This window comes from Seriola aureovittata, chromosome 2, assembly GCF_021018895.1.
Source record: "Seriola aureovittata isolate HTS-2021-v1 ecotype China chromosome 2, ASM2101889v1, whole genome shotgun sequence".
Classification (NCBI taxonomy): domain Eukaryota; kingdom Metazoa; phylum Chordata; class Actinopteri; order Carangiformes; family Carangidae; genus Seriola; species Seriola aureovittata.
The window spans coordinates 27698149-27718008 of NC_079365.1; the positions used below are offsets into that span (position 1 = coordinate 27698149).

The 19860-nt window shown below is 41.1% G+C and overlaps 1 protein-coding gene across 3 annotated transcripts in view; it reads right to left on the reverse strand.

Annotated features, from left to right (window-relative positions):
• Positions 1 to 19860, reverse strand: part of LOC130162002 (metabotropic glutamate receptor 7) — a 264569-nt gene that overhangs the window by 123616 nt on the left and 121093 nt on the right. For all 3 annotated transcript variants that reach the window (XM_056365422.1, XM_056365431.1, XM_056365440.1), the window contains exons 3-4: positions 2912 to 3047; positions 2172 to 2326 (exon numbers count right to left, since the gene is read on the reverse strand). In XM_056365422.1, the coding sequence (XP_056221397.1) occupies positions 2172 to 2326; positions 2912 to 3047 (291 nt within the window). The remainder of the gene's footprint in view (positions 1 to 2171; positions 2327 to 2911; positions 3048 to 19860) is intronic.

A 19860-nucleotide genomic window follows, 5' to 3' on the forward strand; every position in this document is an offset into this window, starting at 1 on the left:
GGCACCAACCAAGGTTGCACTCACACCGACTTCCTCTCCTAAAGTTTGCATCTACTGACAGAACATGTGTTTTTGAAGATGCACTGCATGCCACTTAAAATGTTTTCGGGGGAAAGAAAAGGTCAGAAATTGATGCAGCAGCTAAAACACTGGCAATAAGATTACAGAAGCTTTCCTATGTGTGCGGGAGGATTTAGAGTCCAGAAAAGAAAATCAGATTTGGTTGCTTCCCATTAAGCTTCTCACTGCAGTGTTTGTGTCATCAAGAAAAATAAGAAAAGAACAAAGGATTCATGTTTTATTTGAAGTTAAAACTCTTAGAACTGGCAACAACAAACACAGTTTTAAACCTTTGTCAACATCTTTGTCATGCTCCAACTTGTTGGTAGTTACCGTACAACGCTGTAATACTAATGCATCTCAATGTAACGGCTGTCATCGGCATGAAGAAGGCAGACAGTACCGTCAGCCTCCCTCACCGTGACTTACGTTTCCCGATCAGCATTTTGTGCATCTTTATGTTGTCAGAGCTGTCAGAGGGGGAGAGACAGTACTTCCTGAAATTTAGTAATCTGCATGGTTCAGCATTGTGGGCAAAGATCAATAGGACAAGCAGCTGGTTATCTTAGCTTAGCATAAAGACTGGGTAGCCTGGCTCTGTCCAAAGGAAACTCAATCCACCTACCAGCTCCTCTAAGGCTCATGCATTATTAACATTAGTGTAAAAATTATGTTGCTGTTTTACAAGCGTCCAGAAGAAAAATCCCACCCTACAACTTCATGTTTTTTACACTTCAAGCCAAGGAGTGAACTTAGTTTGTTTCTCTCATTTTCATTGATGCAATTTAGAGTGACGCATTACGCACATGCACAAAGAGACACTCAAAAAAACTATCGAACTGTGAATGAAAAGTTTATTTTGGTGCGCCTCGCATTTGGTTTGTTCAGAATTCACACGTCTGCAGTTTGTGAAGTGAAGCTTGAAAACAAAAAAGTCAGACAGGGTGTCAGCTTTTTGTGCGCTGCCTTTCTGCGACGTTTCGAGATTCTGGAGGTGGAGGAGTCAAAACAAATCAAAACTGCAGTGGCTCAGTATTCATACTGTAATGTCGATTACTTCAACAGTTAAAGGAACCTTTTGACAATGTGGGAAATACACTTATTATCTTTAAAGCAAGGAGTTAGATGAAGGTCAATTCCACTCTTTATTCGGCCATGTCTCACAGATACAAGAGCAGCAAGCAGCTGGTATAGTCCAGCACATCATCCCAGTAAAACAACAATCTGTCACTTTTGCACTTGGTGGTGGTTTGGCCTGTTTCTGGATGGCTACACCCCCTATGGACAGATTTCATTATGTTTCTGATTTTATGTTCACATCAGGCATTTACGGATGACCATTTTAATCTTTAATCTTACAAATGCTCAACATCTGGCTGCATATGAGACACAGTTCAACAACAAAGACGTGCCGAACCACCGACCTTCTGAAGCTTGCTGGGGTGTCCCATTTTCACCCACTGTTATGTGTATTCTATTCCTGATTTGAATGAATGAATTCATTAATGCATCAGGGGGCGACTGGGTCTCCCTCCTGAGCCAAAGCCACCCAAAGGCAATTCCACAAAACAAAAACTATGATGAAATTAAAATTGAGAACCTTGTTTTATTCTTGACTATAACAAGACTAAATGTGAACAAAAAGTAACCTTTGAAGAGAACCACTGCAACTTCTTTCCCACCCACTCAAGCAGTCGGCCATTTGTAGAAAGATATTGTACTTCAGCTGCTTCAACGTCACCGTAACTGAATCCCCACATCACATACAGCAATGATCCTGGTCAGACATGGGCAGATGATACTTATTGACTGAATCAGATCGAGCGCCAACATGGAAGAGGACAGATCATACAGGGATAGAGGGACAACTTCTTCTCTTCATGCTTGATTATGGAAGGTCTGATAAAATCTTTGGGACTGACTGTGATATTGAAGCACAGCAGATACAGTAGTGCTGATGCTGGCTCTCTGGCAGGATGATGATCATACATCATCATCAAAAGGGTTTTTATTCAATTTTGTTGCAGGAAACTGAGAAATTGAGCGAGTGTTCTCACTGATGATTTTTTTCTGCTCAATCAGAAAAGAGGACGATGTGTAAAGGAACTTACCGCTGATGGTGGCTCTCTTTGGCAGTATGGTGACGGCTCCGACGGCAGCATCCTCCAGCTGGTGGATGGGACTGTTTTTGGCCCCCCAGCTGTCAGAGCCAATCCACATGAAGTGACCAACCTGGTCAGATCGCTTACTGGCATTCAGGATCCCCCTGCATTCAAACATACGCCATCAGTGAGTCACATGCTGTGCGTATGTGTGTTTCTGTCTATGACAACAGTTGTATTCATGGTGCAGAACTGAACATGTAGCTACTTCAGGACAGATTGGAGGCTGCAGTGAGTCGCTATATTACAAAATGGGCTGGGGCTAACTGGTTAGCATGCTAACTTCAGTAGAAGAAAACACATGATAGAGACAAGAGTTAACATTGGCCTTGGTTTCCACTGCTGGAGACAGCTGTTGGTGAGTAAAAGAATGAAGTTTGATGCCGAACTTGCAGCGTTTCTTCTAGGTAAATAAACAGCTGTTAATGCTAACAGTGGCTATGTAGCAATAGCAAAAAAAAGGCAATAGGGGAAAAAAAAGGCATTCAACAGAAGTCAAATTAATGCAAAACCAAGGGGTGCATCAGTTTTGTGTGTCGGCTTCATGAAAACAGGAAATGCAGCCAAAAGAAAAACCAAAAAAAAACAATAACCCAAAAAACACACACAACATTTAACATAACCTGAATATCTTACATATGACATTAAACATTAAAGTGGATGGTGTTAAAGAAAACGTGTTCACTTACCTGATGTCCTCATCAGAAGCGAACAGGATGACTGCCCTGGCGTACCGAGTGTCCAGCAGCAGGCGGATGATTTTATCAAAGTCAGAGGGTTTGTGGTCATGAGGGATCTTCAGTGACTGAGCTATACAGATTCCACCTGAGGAGGCACAGACCAAAGGGCAACATTAATATACTGGAATTTACAGACCATATCACTTCCTGAACTTCATGTATTCCCTGTTCTGAAGGAAAAAAGGGTTATTTATTGATTTTACTGTCAATGACTGTAACCGTTAAAAAAACATCCTCAAAAAGGTTTTTCTGAGAGTCTTGTCAAAAAAGTTAAAAGTCGCAGTAAAAGTTCCGGCAATTGAAGAACCTAAAAGAGGGGAAAACGCAGCAGGCTTTAATGGAGCGCCAGAAGAAAGAGAGCTCTGCTTCTCTCTCTCTCGCTCTCTCTCTCTCGCCTGACATTTCATGAAATCACCTACATTTCTGCTCTCAGCCATCTTAAAAGTACGAGGAAAAAGACTGTTAGAGTTCCAGACTGAGACGTTGCTAGTTTCAATAAATGTCACTCAACTGCACAAAAAATGTGCAGGTTTTTTTTTTTTTTTTTTAAACTTTACTTTGCTCAACATGCACCATTTGCCAGAACTCAGTTGGGTGCAAAGGCGTTGTCCTTTACTGATTCACATTCTAGAGTAGTGAATCCAAACTACATGCATGATGAACATTTCACTATAGATGAACCTGAGTTGTAGGTGGAAGTAAACTATCCTCCATCACTGCAGTGAACCTGTGTAAAACACTGTGACGTATGGAAAGGATTTCACTTTTGAATTAGACGTCTTTTCTTATTTGATGCTCTTACTTTGGAAAAAAAAAAAACAGAGACTGAGACCCACAATCCTCTGCTTCATGAATTCAATTATACTTTTATAAATCTCCATTAATATCCTCATGTTTCAGTGGCATTATGAGTGGCATGCCAACTAACTGGTCTGTCAACACGGTGAGTCATCAGCCTGCTGATCTCTGAGCCGACGTTTCCTGACCCACAATCCACTTTGACTGAATCATTTTTATTCAATGATGATTACAATTCTAGACAAAAGCTTGCCAGTAATGCAGAGCTGGTCTAATGCCTCGAGCACGTCCATGTTCAAAATCTCATGACAATCCATTCAATGAAGTCAGTCATTTCTATCCACAGAGCCACGGTGCTACTACAACTAGAAACATTTTGATTTGCCATTTTAAAAGGCTGCTATAGCACCCAGGTGAATAAGAGGAAGTCCTGGTCAGACACATTTAAATCCAATGATTACTTCACACAGATTTGTAAGAGCAGTTATGCAAATCAACTTTCTGAGCCGTTCACAAACCTTCCGACACCAACTTCAAGAGTTTGGCCTTTAAGGGTGTCGGCTGTCATTACAGTGAGACAAGGGTAAAACCAGCGGGGTCAGAGGTTTTTCAGTCTTCCTTGTATCACAAATTAGATCAGATATTATGCCAGTTACAAAAGGCTCTTCAGGGCAAGCCTGCAGTTTGTGGGAGTGAGTGTGGATAAGCTGAGGTCATCAGGTCACATACTCTTGTTTTCAGGAGCTCTTTTGCACCAAAGCTTGATGTTTTTTGAATGCAATTAAAACCTTTTCTCAGCTCAGGCTCTCACATGCAACATTAATGAAACTGGACCTAAACATAAATAAAACACTTGAATCACAGGGACAATTTGAAGTTTGAAGATTGTTAACACCACAGAAGAATTGTGATACAGTGTCGTGTCTTTATGAAAATGCTGGAACAAGCAGATACAGAATGTATGATTTTGTCAAACTGTTAAAAAAAAAAGTTTTATCTAATTATTAAAGAGAGGAAATGGAAGGGGAATAGAGTGCTGAATGTTTTTTAACACTGATGTAGATCTTTTGAATTTAAAGGCTGCACATCCACACAGCCTTGTTCATATCTTTAAATACCATAGGCCCACAAACTAGAAGAGTCAGCCCCGACTTTTAAAGGTCCCATATTTTACACTCTTCCAGTGTTTTATTTGAAGTGTTGAGCCATTAGAAGATATATTTATAGTTTTAAGAACTAAAAACCATCTCAATGTAGTTTTACATCTCCTCTCCCAGGCTTCTCTCTGGAACTCAAGTAACAAGGTAAGCCAGGTCGGTGAGCCAATCAGAAGAGAGGCACTGACGCTGTCCTTTGACTGGCCGACTCTTTTCTTAGTAATTGAATAAAACTATAGCAGATTTCAGGTAAACACACAAAATGGTGCAAGGTTGGATGGTGGTTGCAGGTGGGCGGGGCTTGGGGCGTGGCAGAGAGAGGTGACTGCTTTGCTGTGACATTACAAAGTTACAGAAGTCTTGACGGCTCATCTTAAGGCACAGTTTTTGAATACATGCTGTGTGCATTTCTCTGTTGACTGAGCGCTTTGATACTTTCACAGTAAAGAACTTAGACCTGCTTTATAATAAAAAAAGAGATAGAAATCTCAGTTCATACAACATGGGACCTTTAAATCCCTGGCTCCGCCCAGGCTGTAATATCACAGTCCTTCATCTCAGCGTGGTCCATGTGTATGTGACAAATCAAACTCACAAACATCTGAGAAATTCAACACTGAAATTCTTTCAGAGGAGCAGAAAATGTTTATTTCTCTAACCTTTTCACCTCAGCTCCGCCATCCATGCTCTATCAGTAATGTGGACCGTACTGTACGACCCCGTAGACGGCAATGAGCCTCCAGCTGGGAACTCAATTCCAGTGTATAGAGGTTAATACAGTCTTCACAGGAAGCCCATGTTTTTATCACACTAAATCACTGAGTTTATCACTAAACTCAGCAATGTGAAACAAAAACAACACGACCCAGGGTTTGTTTTTATCTCCTTTTTCTTTCTGCCCTTCTTCTGTTTTTTTTTCTGGCCCATCTGAATGGTCTTTCTTCCTTTACTTCTTTCATATGAGTTCCTTCATTCATTTCCTGCCTTCTCTCCTTCCCTGCTGTTCTTTATGTTAGTTACTTCATTCTGTCCTTGTTTTATGTTACGTCTTTATTTCTCTTGCTTCTATTATTTCCAAGGATTGAATCATTTCTGCATTACTTTTTTACCACCACTGATTAAATTTTCTAGTGTTTTACCATCCTCTGATTAATACAGTAATTCAAAGTGTTGCAGTCGCATCTCTGTGTTGCACAAAGAGCATCCCAGTTCAGCCCGACGATACATGAAGCCTTTTCTCTCATCGCTGCAGATAAACTGAGCTGAGCAATGTGAAGCTTCTCTTATATTTTGGAAGACAATAAGAGGAAAGGAAATTTCCTGGCTCGGATGTTTGTTTAGTAAAAGCTGAATTCAAATTCTGGTGCAGTATATGAAGTGCAGGAGGTAGTTTTCCTGGCCTGTCAGTAGCGGGTCTTGATGATGGCGTTAATCTGACAGGCTGTCCATACAGGGAGGAGCAGGGATATCCGGATGTCTGTCTGATGCCCGAGGAATAAATACACTGATCAATGTGCTTATTTGTTGTAATGATCAAACATAGTCTGTCTGTATTGAGTACAGTCTCACAGCTACCACTGCAAAGTTCGAGTCGGTGTCTGTTGGAGCGGCTCATCGCCTCCTGTTGCGAGAAGACCATCATCGGGTTTTTCTCAGAGCCAGGCTCTTTACCTCCTGCTCCTCCTGCTGTGGAGCTTCTTCAGTCTCAGAAACAACAGGTGAGTAGACTTTAAGGACATATAGTCATTATTTTGTACTGCTGCAACATTAAAACACTGTTATTTAAACATTATTATTCATCACTGAGGTTGGTAATGACATCCACTTCTTTAAAAATGCATCTACAAAACAAGACAACAGCCATTTCAGTCAGTTTTTTGTCAGCGGATCAATTTGAAGTATTACAGCGAGTAATGAGACGAGAAGGAGCGGCCACAATGGTCCACTTCCCTCATTGGCATCATTACATCTAATATAATGTAATCTAATTTACATTTATATATGAAAGGGTAAGTAGGAGTTCAGTGTGGTGCTTAAGATAAATGGATGTCGATAAGCACATAATGAGGATGTGGTGATCAAATGTGACCTTCTTGTTAAACAGCGCAATCTGATAAACAATTCACTCACAACAAACGTCACAAATAATTGAACCTTTTTCTGTGAAAGAATGTCTGTAACGTGATCCCGGGGCCTCCGCCGGCCATGTTTTCTTTTGTGGCGACCTGATGTGCTTTATTTGACATATCAACCATAATTAGTCAGCCAATTAGTGGCCTCCTGATGCCGGCCAGAGAGCAGCGGAAAACAAGAATGAATGAAAAGAAGGAACGTGAATGTCTGAACCAAATTCCATGACATTGTTGTTGAGTTATTTCCCTCAACAACGGCCTCATGGTGGCGCTAGAGGAAAAGTCAGAGGATCATCAAAGTGGGTAGGATTCATCCTGAGTGAAACGTTCATGTCCGAACAAAATGACATGACAATCCGCCCAATAGTTGTTGAGTTATTTGAATTCAGAACCAAAATGGTGGACAGGTGATTTACCAACCATAGAGCCACGCTGCTAACATACCCATGACTTCTAAATAGAGTAGGGGACACTGGAGACGGTTGCGACACTTTTTGCAATTCTGCCAGAAACTTTTTGGACTAGACCAACCAAACCTTTATGTATTAAACTTACATCTGTCTGCTAGTTACCCATGTCATTTAAAGATGATTACATATGACATATCATTCACAATATTTATTTGATTGGAAGAATGCAGATGTTGCAAGTGACTGCAAACCTGGGGGCATTTGCAACATATTAAAAATACATTCAATTTCACGAAACTTTCTGTTTTGATCTGGCTGCTGAACTTGGGGACAGTGGCAATAACTTGTTGCAACTGTTCTCACCCTATCAGCCGTGACACAACATTGTGTAATAGCGAGATACCTTGACACATGCTAACCATGTTACTTAGAAGTCGACAAAACAATAATAATTCAAAGGAAATATGTAATAATGATGCAATAAATGCAACAGCATATGTTCAATGTGTCTTCTGTCTTCCTGGTAGGGGGAGGGTCTAACTGACCCTGTTTCTGATTGGAGGAATAAGACATGTCTCCCCTACCTGACAGTTAATTGTCATCCACTATCAAAAAACGACCTGTTCGTTGATGACTGCCACTCTCGAGGAGCTTATTGTACATCAGACTTTATTATCTGATACGATACGCCGCACACCACTGTGCAGTACTGATCAGAGCTTATCTGTTAATGCAGGGAAGACACAGGAATTTACAGCCCTTGAGTAGCTCACAGTGAAGTGAGAGACAAACATTAAGTTGATAGACAACCTTCCTTAATTAGGTTCTTCAGCGGCTGGTGATGTATCACTTTATCACGGAGCTTTAGGAGCGATCAGAGTGCTCCCCTGAAAATAAATGTTTGTGACGCCAGATACTTCTCATCATTACCGGCTGATATATTTCCTCTGCTCGCACATTGGGTGGTTCTACATCGAAAGCTGAGGTACATTAGATTCAGAGCTACATGCATCATGGCGTGTACATGGAAATCAGTCGAGGCAATAGGAAGCTGCTGGCAGCAGCAAAACAAAGGAGGAGCCTTTGGACTGTCACTGCTTTTTTCAACTGAAGGCAAAGACAACAAGTTGTGTGCTTCTTCAAAATATCGTTCATGGCTATCAAACGACATGTTCTTACTCGCAATGGAGTATTTTGTATTGTTGTATTGGTACTTTTACTGAGTACTGAGTATTTTCTAGGCCACCCCTGAAGTTCTGCTTAATTTACATCATCTGGCAGATTAATGAGTTCTGAGGTTTCACATTGAAAGTTGTAAATCCTGCCTTTTCTGAGCTGAGCTCATTACATGCCATATCAGTTTTCATTGTTAATACTATTGATAATATGCATTATGTGCTTCCAAATCATTCATCTGGCTTCATGAAGGCCAAGGACAAAGAAGCTTGCATATCCATCTCATCTGTTGAAAAGTCCATAATGTACTGCCATGACTGCTCATCTCAAATTCACCTGCAGAACCGCAGTGTGCGAGATCAAATATATGTATGATGAAAGGGTACTCGGTGTAGGCCCCACATTTTATTCAACAAATGAATAAAACATTTGGCATTGGGTATGCAGTGGTCAACACTGCAGTATTCCCCCTGGATCTTATATTTATACTGTATCTATGAATTTACATGTCGCTGCTTCAGGTCTAAATTACCTTCACACCTCCTGACAATATGAACATGTTACACGGTAGATTGAATTTGAAAAGGGGTTACAGAATTTTCAAAAAACAATGACTGTGGTTCTGTGATTGTTAATTATGTCTCCGTGTTATAATATAATACAGGTTTAATAATGGTAAGTTCAGGGATTCCAGTCAGAATATTGTCATTTTGCTCTCCAGAGTCTGGGTTAATGGTCATCGACACAATTAAACAATGCTCTTAGTAATAAAGTACCAGAGAAAAAATACTATTAAATAGTCTACTATTAGTAACACTCCATTAATTCAGTATTCCCCTCCTACAACACATGATGGACTGTTTGAAAAAAAATAAAAATGCATGAAAATCGAAGCAGCAGAACCAGAGATATCATCTGGTTTTATTCCAAATATTCTTCTTCCTTGTTGAAACCTGCTGTCTACATTACCCACAATGCACTTGAACCACTGACAGTTGGGTGGGTAGATCAGGGCGTGTTATGCTAGTAGCAGCTTATATATCCTGGAGCCTGGAGTAGAGATAAGGAGGGAGCTAGTGAGTTCACTCTCCAACTTCACACCCCCGAAAAGTTCAAGTTTTTAAAAAAATGTCATCAGAAAAATTAAATAGCAAAAGTCTTGCAACGTGAGGAGCATCCTGTTGGAGCAGGGGTGTAAAGCACCGGCCATCAATGGCAGCTTCTCTGGTTCCATTCAAGGAGCTTTGTTGAAGGTCATTCCCCATCTACAAATCCCCTCACGTCCCGTCATCCCTCTGCTGTTGACTCTCGACTGACGCATACAAACAGCCACACACACCTACAAACACAACAGTCACAAGGCAAAACAGTCAGCGCCCTCCAAAATGAACTGTGAGTGTTTTGAAACCTGTTGTCTCTTTGGTTAAGATACTGACTGTTAGAAGACGGGATGCAAACCGACATCTCCGGTGATGAAGCAAAACAATTTGTTCACCAAAACATAGAGTGAAATAATATAAAGTTCAGGAGGATCATTACACCACATCCACCTTTGTCTCTGAACATAAACTCTGCCACATTATTAGATTGTCTGTTCATGTCTGTTCAGAGGCAAACAGGGCAAATGCCTGGTGCCCACAATGGGAAAAAGGGTCCCTATAAACAACTATAAACCCCCTTAAACCTCGCATTAAGACACAGATACAGTGCACTGCTGCTGCCCCAGAACAGCCTTAATTGGGGCCCCTGATGATGTGTGCTGTGGCTAATATCTACCTACTGCCTGCATTGTAATGTCCACTGATAATCTGCATGTAAGGTGTTTAGGGGACATCTGTAAATTGCAGCATCTGCCAATAGTCAGCATGTGTTGGAGGCGGGTGGGTTTGGAGGGGGGGGGGTTTCTCGATGGGCTTCAACGGGCTTATTTGCCTGGGGACTCCCAGAGTCTCGGATCACCATCGTGTCTGTTATCATCTCATTCATGCTCATGTCAAACAAGTGACATCAAAACGACTCAGGCTTTTTAATCCTTAGCCTTGATTAGACTCCTTTTTAACCCAAAATTTAACTTGACTCTATTTTAACTGTTTTAAATAATATAATGATTTCTGATGAAGAACTAGTAAAAAATTTTGAAATTCTCTCTTTGGCACCAATATGTCAATTACATGTGCATAACGACGTCTGCGCCACATTAGGCAACTTTCATGTCACCAGATGAGCAAATGATGCACACCTCATGACGACCGCTGCGACAAAGATGTTATAACAGAGGAGCTTTGAACATCGCTGCCTCATGTGCAGGAGGACCAATTCAAGAACAGACTGATTTTTAACAAGACGTTTCTGCTCTGTGTAGTGAATTAATTAAAGAAGCCGCTGGACCGTATAGAAACTGTGTTCGCTTCTAAGCAGCTCAGCTGGAATAGTTCCACATGCTGGCTGAGCGAGGCTGAAGTCAGGGAAGCAAACAGGAAGGTTTTCATCCCACGTTCTTAAATGACATCAGAGAACACAGCACTCAAAACAGGCACACTTTGGCGCCTGCGGTTGATTAGTCTTGTGAGACTGACTGGACCGACTGCAGTTGGTGTTGAAGGAGGCTATTTACTTGTGTTATGTATTATTTTTTTGAGGCTTTAATTTTGCTGCAGAGACAATTTGCATAGATGGTTCTCCTGTCCGAGCAGCTGAAGTGTAAATAAAAGCATGGATTGCTTTTACAGATTTATCTTATTAGAAGATATATTTGTGGTTTTAAGTTCCAAAAGTCATCTCAATGTAGTTTTACATCTCCAGGCTTCTCTCTGGAGCTCTAGTAACAACAGGTCGGTGAGCCAATGAGAAGAGAGGAGGCTCTGAACCTCTCATATATTACACTGGTAGGTGCTGAGTCGTTCTGGCTCATCAGCAGAAGCACAAATAACAGTGAATGTTTACGATGAAGTGGATCTATATGAAGTGAGATTAAATTATACGTATAATGATGCCCCTCACATTTAATTTCTACAGTCTGGGTTCAGTTCACCACCTCGCCGTTTGCGTCTCCATCTGTTCGTACGCACGGGTCAGAGTGTCCGTACAAGTTTGTTTTTTTACAGATACCAACTTTTGCGTGGGAAGCACTGTGTGTGCAACGGTTATAAATAAGGCCCCCTTGCCTGATGAAACCAGGTTTTCTTCATGTGCGGAGGAAACCAGGCACCGCTCATCACCATCCCAACAGTGAAGCATGGTGGTGGTGGCAGCATCATGCTGTGGGGGTGTTTTTCAGTGGCAGGGACAGGGAGACTGGTCAGGGTCGAGGGAAAGCTGAACAGAGCAAAGCACAGAGATATCCTTAATGGAAACCTGGTCCAGAGCGCTCAGGACCCCCACACTGGGCCGGAGCTTCACCTTCCAACAGGACAATCACCCCAATCACAGCCAACACGACGCAGGAGTGGTTTAGTTACAAGCAGCTGGAGGTAAAGATTCACCTGATGTCACTAAAACTTTTATTTCTCAGCGTCTGAAGCAGATAGAAGCATGGAATAAAAAACATTTGGCTTTTATTGTAAATTATTGCCTTTACACTGATGTTCATCAACATTCTTTTTTTTAAAAACTCGATAAACGTTATAAAGAGTTGAACTGAAAATGTTGACAAATGTGCTTGTTTTTCCAGCCATATCCAGATTCAAAGGCAAAGGCAGTGATTTACAGTAAGAGTCAGAATTTTTACTGAACGTCAAGTTTTTCAGAAAACCCTCAGGTTTCAGGAGGTTGTTTTCAGACAAAGCTGAGGTTTTTAGAGGGAGCCTTAGGTCTTAATGGATAAAGACAGCAGGTAAACACAGGGGAGGGTTGCATTTGCGTTAAAGGTTAAATGCATCCTGAGCAGAAAAAGACCTGTAGCCAACTTGGTCCCATGTCGTACCGTACAGAGAGAGACTTATGGGGTTGTGATAAGCTCCTCTGGATCCCGACACTGTGCTCGCTTCCAGCAGTCGTTCTGACCGCTCAGCCTTGACAACTCCCTGGCAGCGCCTCACACTTCGACCTTGCAAGTTTTGACACTCGCAGCCATAACTCCCAACACTCGGTGGTTGGAGCGGGAATGAGGCCATAACTCAGTCTGCGGCGTGGCCTTACTACACACACACACACACCTACCTGTGCTCACACAACGATATGGACATACTTTAAGCAAAGAATGATTACCTGGATCAATATTTAGTCATGAGTAATACAGAAAAATCCAAAGGTTGGCTCTGAGCGGAGGTGTCGTTAGTTGGGGGGGGGGGGGCTGCAGAGTAATTTGTTGGTCCATGTCAACGCTGGATTGCAGAGCACAGTAGGAGCAATCAGCTGCTATTTAATGACAGACATGAGAGACTGAGAAGGTCGATTAAGATTCATGACACTTGCTCGAAACCTTACACGACTTTGAGAGACTTTAATGCACTTGTGCCATGCTCTTGTCATGTGGGAGGGGAAGTAATGACGGAAGAGATTTATGTCTTTGACTTCCATATTTTCTGGGGCCGAGATATAGTTTCCCAGTCATGATTACGACTTAGATTTTTTTAGATCTACAAGGGGGAAAAACATAATTACGTTAACGCCAGTATGATGTGAACGCAGCATTAAGTGCCTGGTTGCAGTTGACTTTCTCTAGTGATCTTAAATAAAAACGAAAACCTGGTTTCCATTATTGTGGACAGAGATTAGATATTTCCCAGCTACATTTCTGCTGGAAACATCTATTTCTTGAACATGTATTCGTGTAAACACGTTTATAACCTGCACTCATGGGTGCACCTGTGCAGGACCAAGACTGCACAGAGACCCGGAAATTAACAGCTGGGCGGATGGGTGAATTTGTTGAGCTTGCAGGGGTCATGAGACCGACTGAAAGGTGAGAGGGCGGTTAGAGCGCCACAATGATGAACAGTTACATTATTAAAAAACTGACATGAAATAAAAGTGTCATTGGGAAAATGGCTTTAATGAAATAATGTTTTATTAATAACATATTTTCATTATATTTTATTTTTTTATTATATTATATTACGATAAAACTCTCATTATGAAAATAAAAATGATGAAATAAGTTATTCATGCGCCAATTTATTTTACAATTACTTTTTTATTTATTTAATACCAACTCTTCAGGACTGACACACCCAGGGGATTTTTGGTGGGGGGGTGGTGTGTGTGTGTGTGTGTGTGTGTGTGTGTGTGTGTGTGTGTGGGGGGGGGGGGTTAATACACTCCAACAGATTTGATCAGCCTGTGTTACCTTCAAGTTATTCTTCAACAAAATCTCTATCAATAAATCCTAAAGAAAAAAAAATGTTTTGAGTCGTCTTTGTCTCTTCTGAGTACATTTAACATTTTGTATCAGAAATGACCGACACTTTTCTTGCAAGGTTTGATTTTTTTTTTTTTTTTTGAAATCCAAGATGTCATTTGAAGTGAAGAACCCAAGATGTGTAAAATCCTTTCAAGAAAAAAAAAAAAAAGCACATAAAAAGGGATTTTGAGGCAGTAAGTTAGAAGACAGAGTTCACAGACTTCAAAACCAAAGGTGGGACAGAGAGCAGCCATTTAAGTCTTTATAGTGTAAGTCGAGGAGGGAACTCTAAATGCCAACGTGGACTTGGGCGCGCTGGAGTCAGAGACAACTGGATCTCACAGTTATGGCTGCTCTGGTCCCAAAGGATCCTCTGACCGCAAGTCCTACTTTTTTTTTTTTTTTTTTTAATCTTCTTTTCTGATACAAAAGGAAGTTTGACTGTGCGGTGAAAAAAAAAAACAAGAGAAGACTTCAATCAAATCCTGAGCAGAAAAAGTGAATCTGTCACTCTGTGTTTCAGTCATTCTCTCTCTGTCTCTGTGTCTGTTTTACCAAGCACACAGACACACACAGACACACACAGACACACACAGACACACACAGACACACACAGACACAGACACACACACAGACACACACACACACACACACACACAAATGCTCACTGTAGACAGATACTTATCTATGACGCAGCCTTTCAGTGTGGACTGGGAAAGCTCTTAAAACTTTCCCTCTGATGTACTTTCTGTGTTTCAGGGAACGTAACTGGTAAAGTTTTCTGCTGGAAAACATTAAGAAGTCTTTCACAGAGAAGGGATATCAGTCTGACAGTAGAAGGAGCTCTTACTTTGAAAGGAAAAACCGGGTGGGATACAGTCTGAGAAAGTCTTATGCAAAGGAAAGCAAACTGTACAAATGCACAGGAACAGATGAGGATTGGCGAGCAGAGACTTTGATGTGGTGAATCTGTGACTCGCAGAGACAGAAAGGAAGAGGTATAACAAAGGAGTGGTAGAAAGTGAAGGACGCACTTTAACTTTTATGATTTGAATAACTCACTTTTTGCTGTTTTTACAGCACATGTGTGCACCTGTCCCTTTAACCTAACCACACCGCCCAGCCTCCATTTTGAAAACCCCCTGTTATAGTGAAAGACTTTAGCTTCTGAGAGCGAGTTTTCAGAAGCTTTCAGTCCCGACAAAACTCCCCTTTGACTAGATCACTCAGATCAGGATCCGCACTGATTGAATTCAGCTGAGAAAAAATGATTTCAGATGAGATTACTATTACAACACTATAACCCAACAAAACACACCAAGATTTGCTTCGGGGTCGTGTTTAAATTGTATTTGATAGAGATGATTGGATTAAACCGAGACAGAATTCAGTCCAGCATGCGGACATTATCCCCGAAACCATGTAATTTAAGAAGTCTGTAGCGTTTCGCTCTTTAAAAATGTAGAAATATGTAGAAACATCATGCATATTTTACAGGGTTTGATCAAATAAGTTATAAATGGTTTGCTTTGAGAGTGGATGAATCAGAAAGAGAGGGAGAGCTTTCATCATCAGAGCCATTTTACACTCAGGCCATCAGCAGAATATCAAAGCGCTGCATTTGTATTCACACGGAGGGAGAGAATACATAACAGGCTGACTGTGCTTGTTAGTGATACGCCAGCAATGGCAGTGGTCAACTCCAGGTCACACACATTTGCATACTGCACTTCACAGCATTTGGTGACAATTTACCAAATGTCAAAACACTGGTTTTTTTTTCGAGGCCCTAAAAGAAAGTGTTGGCTGTGATAGTTCCCATCATTTCTGTACAATGCGCTGAGCAGAAAAGGGCACTGACTGATCTCAGCTGTAAACACAGATGTTGAAGCTGTTTATGCGAAGACCTCGTGCAACATGAAGGTTTCACACAAATATCAGAAACATCAGTTGCACATGAAAGCGGCGGGAAAAATCCATTCTGCCTTGTTGATTTCTTTTAATCAAATGAATCCCTGTGCAGGAGCTTCACCGATAAACAGATGCAGAAAACTTCGAGAAAGAGTTTTGAGGCTTTAAAACATAAACAGAGAGATGCCTTCAATATTCTACACGTTAGTGTTTCCAATGCAGAAGATATGTGCTTGGCCAAACGTACATGCCCAAAAGTTTTTTAGTTTAATATATTAGCGTTGAACAGCGCTTTTTTTTATTTATTTATGAGGTAATACATCTCAGTACTTTAATTTGAAAGTTCAATTGGGGCCCTAGCACCTCCCACCTCATGTTTCCCATGGATTGACTGTAACTCCATGGTGTTGAACTGCAGCTTGTGGCAGTGTTTCTTGTTCTGCTCTGGTGGAAAACTTGCACATGTGCTACAAGGCAAAGCTCGCAGAGGCTGCAGAGCAGAACAAGCTGCTGTCGCCAGCTGCAGTGAGTGCGCTAGCTGTTTAACCGTTGGGCTGATTAGATATTTAATTTCAAAAGTTACTGCTAAATATAGCACCTTTTAATGACGCAATCTGTACAACTACTCTGAAAAGTAGATCACACGACAAAGTAAGATTGTCCATCGAACAGATGTTGAGAAGTGGAGGACTGACATGAGCCACCCTGTTAGCATGCCCAATAGCAAAGCTGTCGTAGAAGCATTCTCCCTCTACAACTCTAGAAAAGTTGTCTGCATCGCCACATTTGTTGGCTTGAAGAAGTTACATCAGCTCCCATCAAAAGTCCCAAAGTCCATTAGCATTTTTCGTGGCTGCCACTGAAATATCACCGGTGCTTCATTGAGCAATCAGCAAGCTTAAATTACTCACCAGAAATCACAGCACTGTGGGTGAGGGTGGTCTGAACGTGCAATTATGCCCATTTACTTGTCAGTAAAAAGTGCCTGTGATTCTCGTTTTCTTCTCCAACTGAACCCTCCTTTTCCAAACTGGAATGAATTCATTCTGCCATCTTCAAATCAGTATAAAATGGTAGTCAATGTCAGAGTGCGAGACAAGAGGGACCTGCACAAAGAGAAGGTTTTACTGAAAGTAATTTACCTCGACACATTAGACTGAGCTGCTGTGGTGACAGGATAGAAGGAGGAGATGTGAAGACGAAACAACAAGCAATAAAGTCAAGGAGAGAATCTGGGTGATTGGAAAATAAATTACAAGCTGGGGCGCCAGTAAATCAAAGATATTGGCTTAAGTGGGTCAGAGTGTCTAAATACAACTGAGGGTGTAACAAAACCTCATGAGACTGACAGAGAGACATAAGACAGAGGCTGGGATGAGCTCAGCAATGCAGAGGAAATGGATGGATCATAAATGAAGATGGAGGATAGAAAAGAGGCTAGAAGTCAGAGAAGAAAGTGAGACAATCTAAATTACAGGGGGTGGGTCCGAAAACATTGCCAGCAAAGTAAAATATGGAGAACAGCAAAAGCTTCACGTTAAAATATTTATTTAAAGGTGTGTTTCTATCACCAGCTGGAGTTTGGAGCTTTATTCAACTCTACAGGTGTGTAACATCTGCATCTGATACAGTCAGTTATCACCTCCTAGAAAGGTTACAAATGTGGCAAGATCCTGAAAGAGGAGACCGACTATTTATCAGTTTAACGGAGCTAAAGTCAATGTAAGTTTTGCTATTGCTACATAGCCAACGTTAGCATTGACAGCTGTTTACTCACAAGTCTTGCCATGAGCATCAGCCATTGTTGCATTTACAAGACAAGAGGATATAATACACCCTCTGAGCAGCTACTTCTTCAGGGCACACCGGGCGCTACAGTGACTCGGTATCGGAAAGTGACGAGACTGGTAAGCATGATACCTTCAGTAGAGTAAAAGAAATAGAAGCAAAACAAAAGGGTTCTTTTACGCTGCTGGAGACAGTTCTTGAAGGAATCAAGTTTGATGCTGAACTTGCTGAACAACATTTCTTCTAGACTGGTAATTAAACAGCTGTTAATTCTAACGCTGGCTATGTAGCAATAAATTCACTAAACTAAAGCAGGTTGGACCACAAAACCTCTTCTAAAATCGAGAATAATTTACACCCAGTAACTCAATGTTTTATCCAAACAACTAACTGCTGCAAGGATTTAAACACTACATGTGGCCACCTTCTTTGTTTACATGCTTTCTGATTGGATGGTGCCACAGATACTAACTGATTTACGCTTTACTTAAGATTTTACTACTACCAAGAACTTAAAGAAGGACTTTACACACAAACTTAGGGATAGATTTTCAAACAGCTGGTGCAACCCAATCCAAAAGCTCATGGTTGGAGTAAGCGCTTTTAAAAAGGTGCAGTAATTAATGCTTCAACAGTCTGATGAAGACTTATTGAATACATTCACTTCCTCATAAAACAATTGCAAAGCCAATTCTTTTAAAAATTGCTCCATGGTGAATCTCATGGTCAAACACTCCATGGGGTACCTTTAAGCTCTGTGTATCTTTTGTTCATTTGATTTTCATTTCAAAATACAAAGATTAAAATAGTAATACAAGTCTTTTTTTTCTTTTTCAACTTTTTAAGTGTGACTGGAAGGTTGAAGTGCATCCAGTGGAGGTGGAATGCAGAAGCTTTGTCGCCGGTGGCACCACGAGGCTCCGGAGGGAGGAAGGAGTCAGAGGGCAGGCTCACAGGAGAGCAGTTAAAGCCTTTCCCAACGCCGCACAAAGGAGCAGTCACTGGCTGTGGCTGAAACGAAGAGTTCCCATCTGGGCTCCCAAGTGACCAGAGGCTAACCACGAGATACACACCCAGGTCTGATCAGCCTGCAGTGGGTCTTGTTATAAAAGGCCGAAACACCCAGTCCTATTAATAAATCCAGGGATGAGCAAAATTTTAAAATTTAAGGTTTAATCATGAGTTACTATATTGTGAAACAAATAGATAATAATAATAAAATCATCAGAAAACAGAAACAAAATAGATGTGTTCCTATTCTTAGACGGGTGATTTAAAGTTCTGTGTGCTGAGAACTGCATCCCCATCGCCTGAATGTGCACAGCTAAACCAGAAATTACTGGATACTGTAATTATTTTAAGGCAAAGAAACATCTTGAAAAATGGTGCAATATTCTTTGATGGGTTTATCAATGATGATAAGTTTTAATGTTTAGAGTTATTAGACTGCCAAGCTGTCAGACTCAAATACTCTGAGTGTGAGGCCCTACTGCTGCGACACAACAAGCATCTGTGAGATTGAAATGTTAAATATTAATGGTAAGGCACCAAAAAAAAAAAAAAAAAAAAAAAAAAGAAATAAAGAATATAAGGAAGGAATAATAACATTTCCCATGGGAGAGAAATTTTCCAGGGCTAAGTTGTTGAAATGATTAAAACATGCGTGCTGTATCTCTTTATGCTTTTGTTCCCCTGTCTCTGCACACAGTATTTCTCTGTCGCTTCCATCCATGCTCCACGCTCATTTTTCTTCTCCTCTTTCATCTTTTCTTTCCTTTCCTTTTCATTTCTTCAAATTTATGCTGCAGTGGCATGAGTATACATCCCAACACAGTGAGTCACTGCTAAGATAAAAGACATTAATCAACTTTGCCATCATCCAGTGTGTCTCACACTGAGACAGTTTCAATCATGAAGTCAGTAATAAACAGGGAAAAGAAGGTGTAATGGTAGAGAAACAGCCTGATATAGAATCTTCATTAGGACACTGTACATGAACATATCCAGTATATCCAGACATGCTAGCAGCTCATCGTGACGAAGCTAATGCTGATGACTGCAAACTGTCTCAATGTGCAACCTCTTCCTCTGTACATCTTATTTTTGCTGTATCTCACTGTCTTGTCCTTTCTTTACTTTTACCCTGAAGTGCACTCAGCTTGTAGTCGTCTAATGACCGGCTACA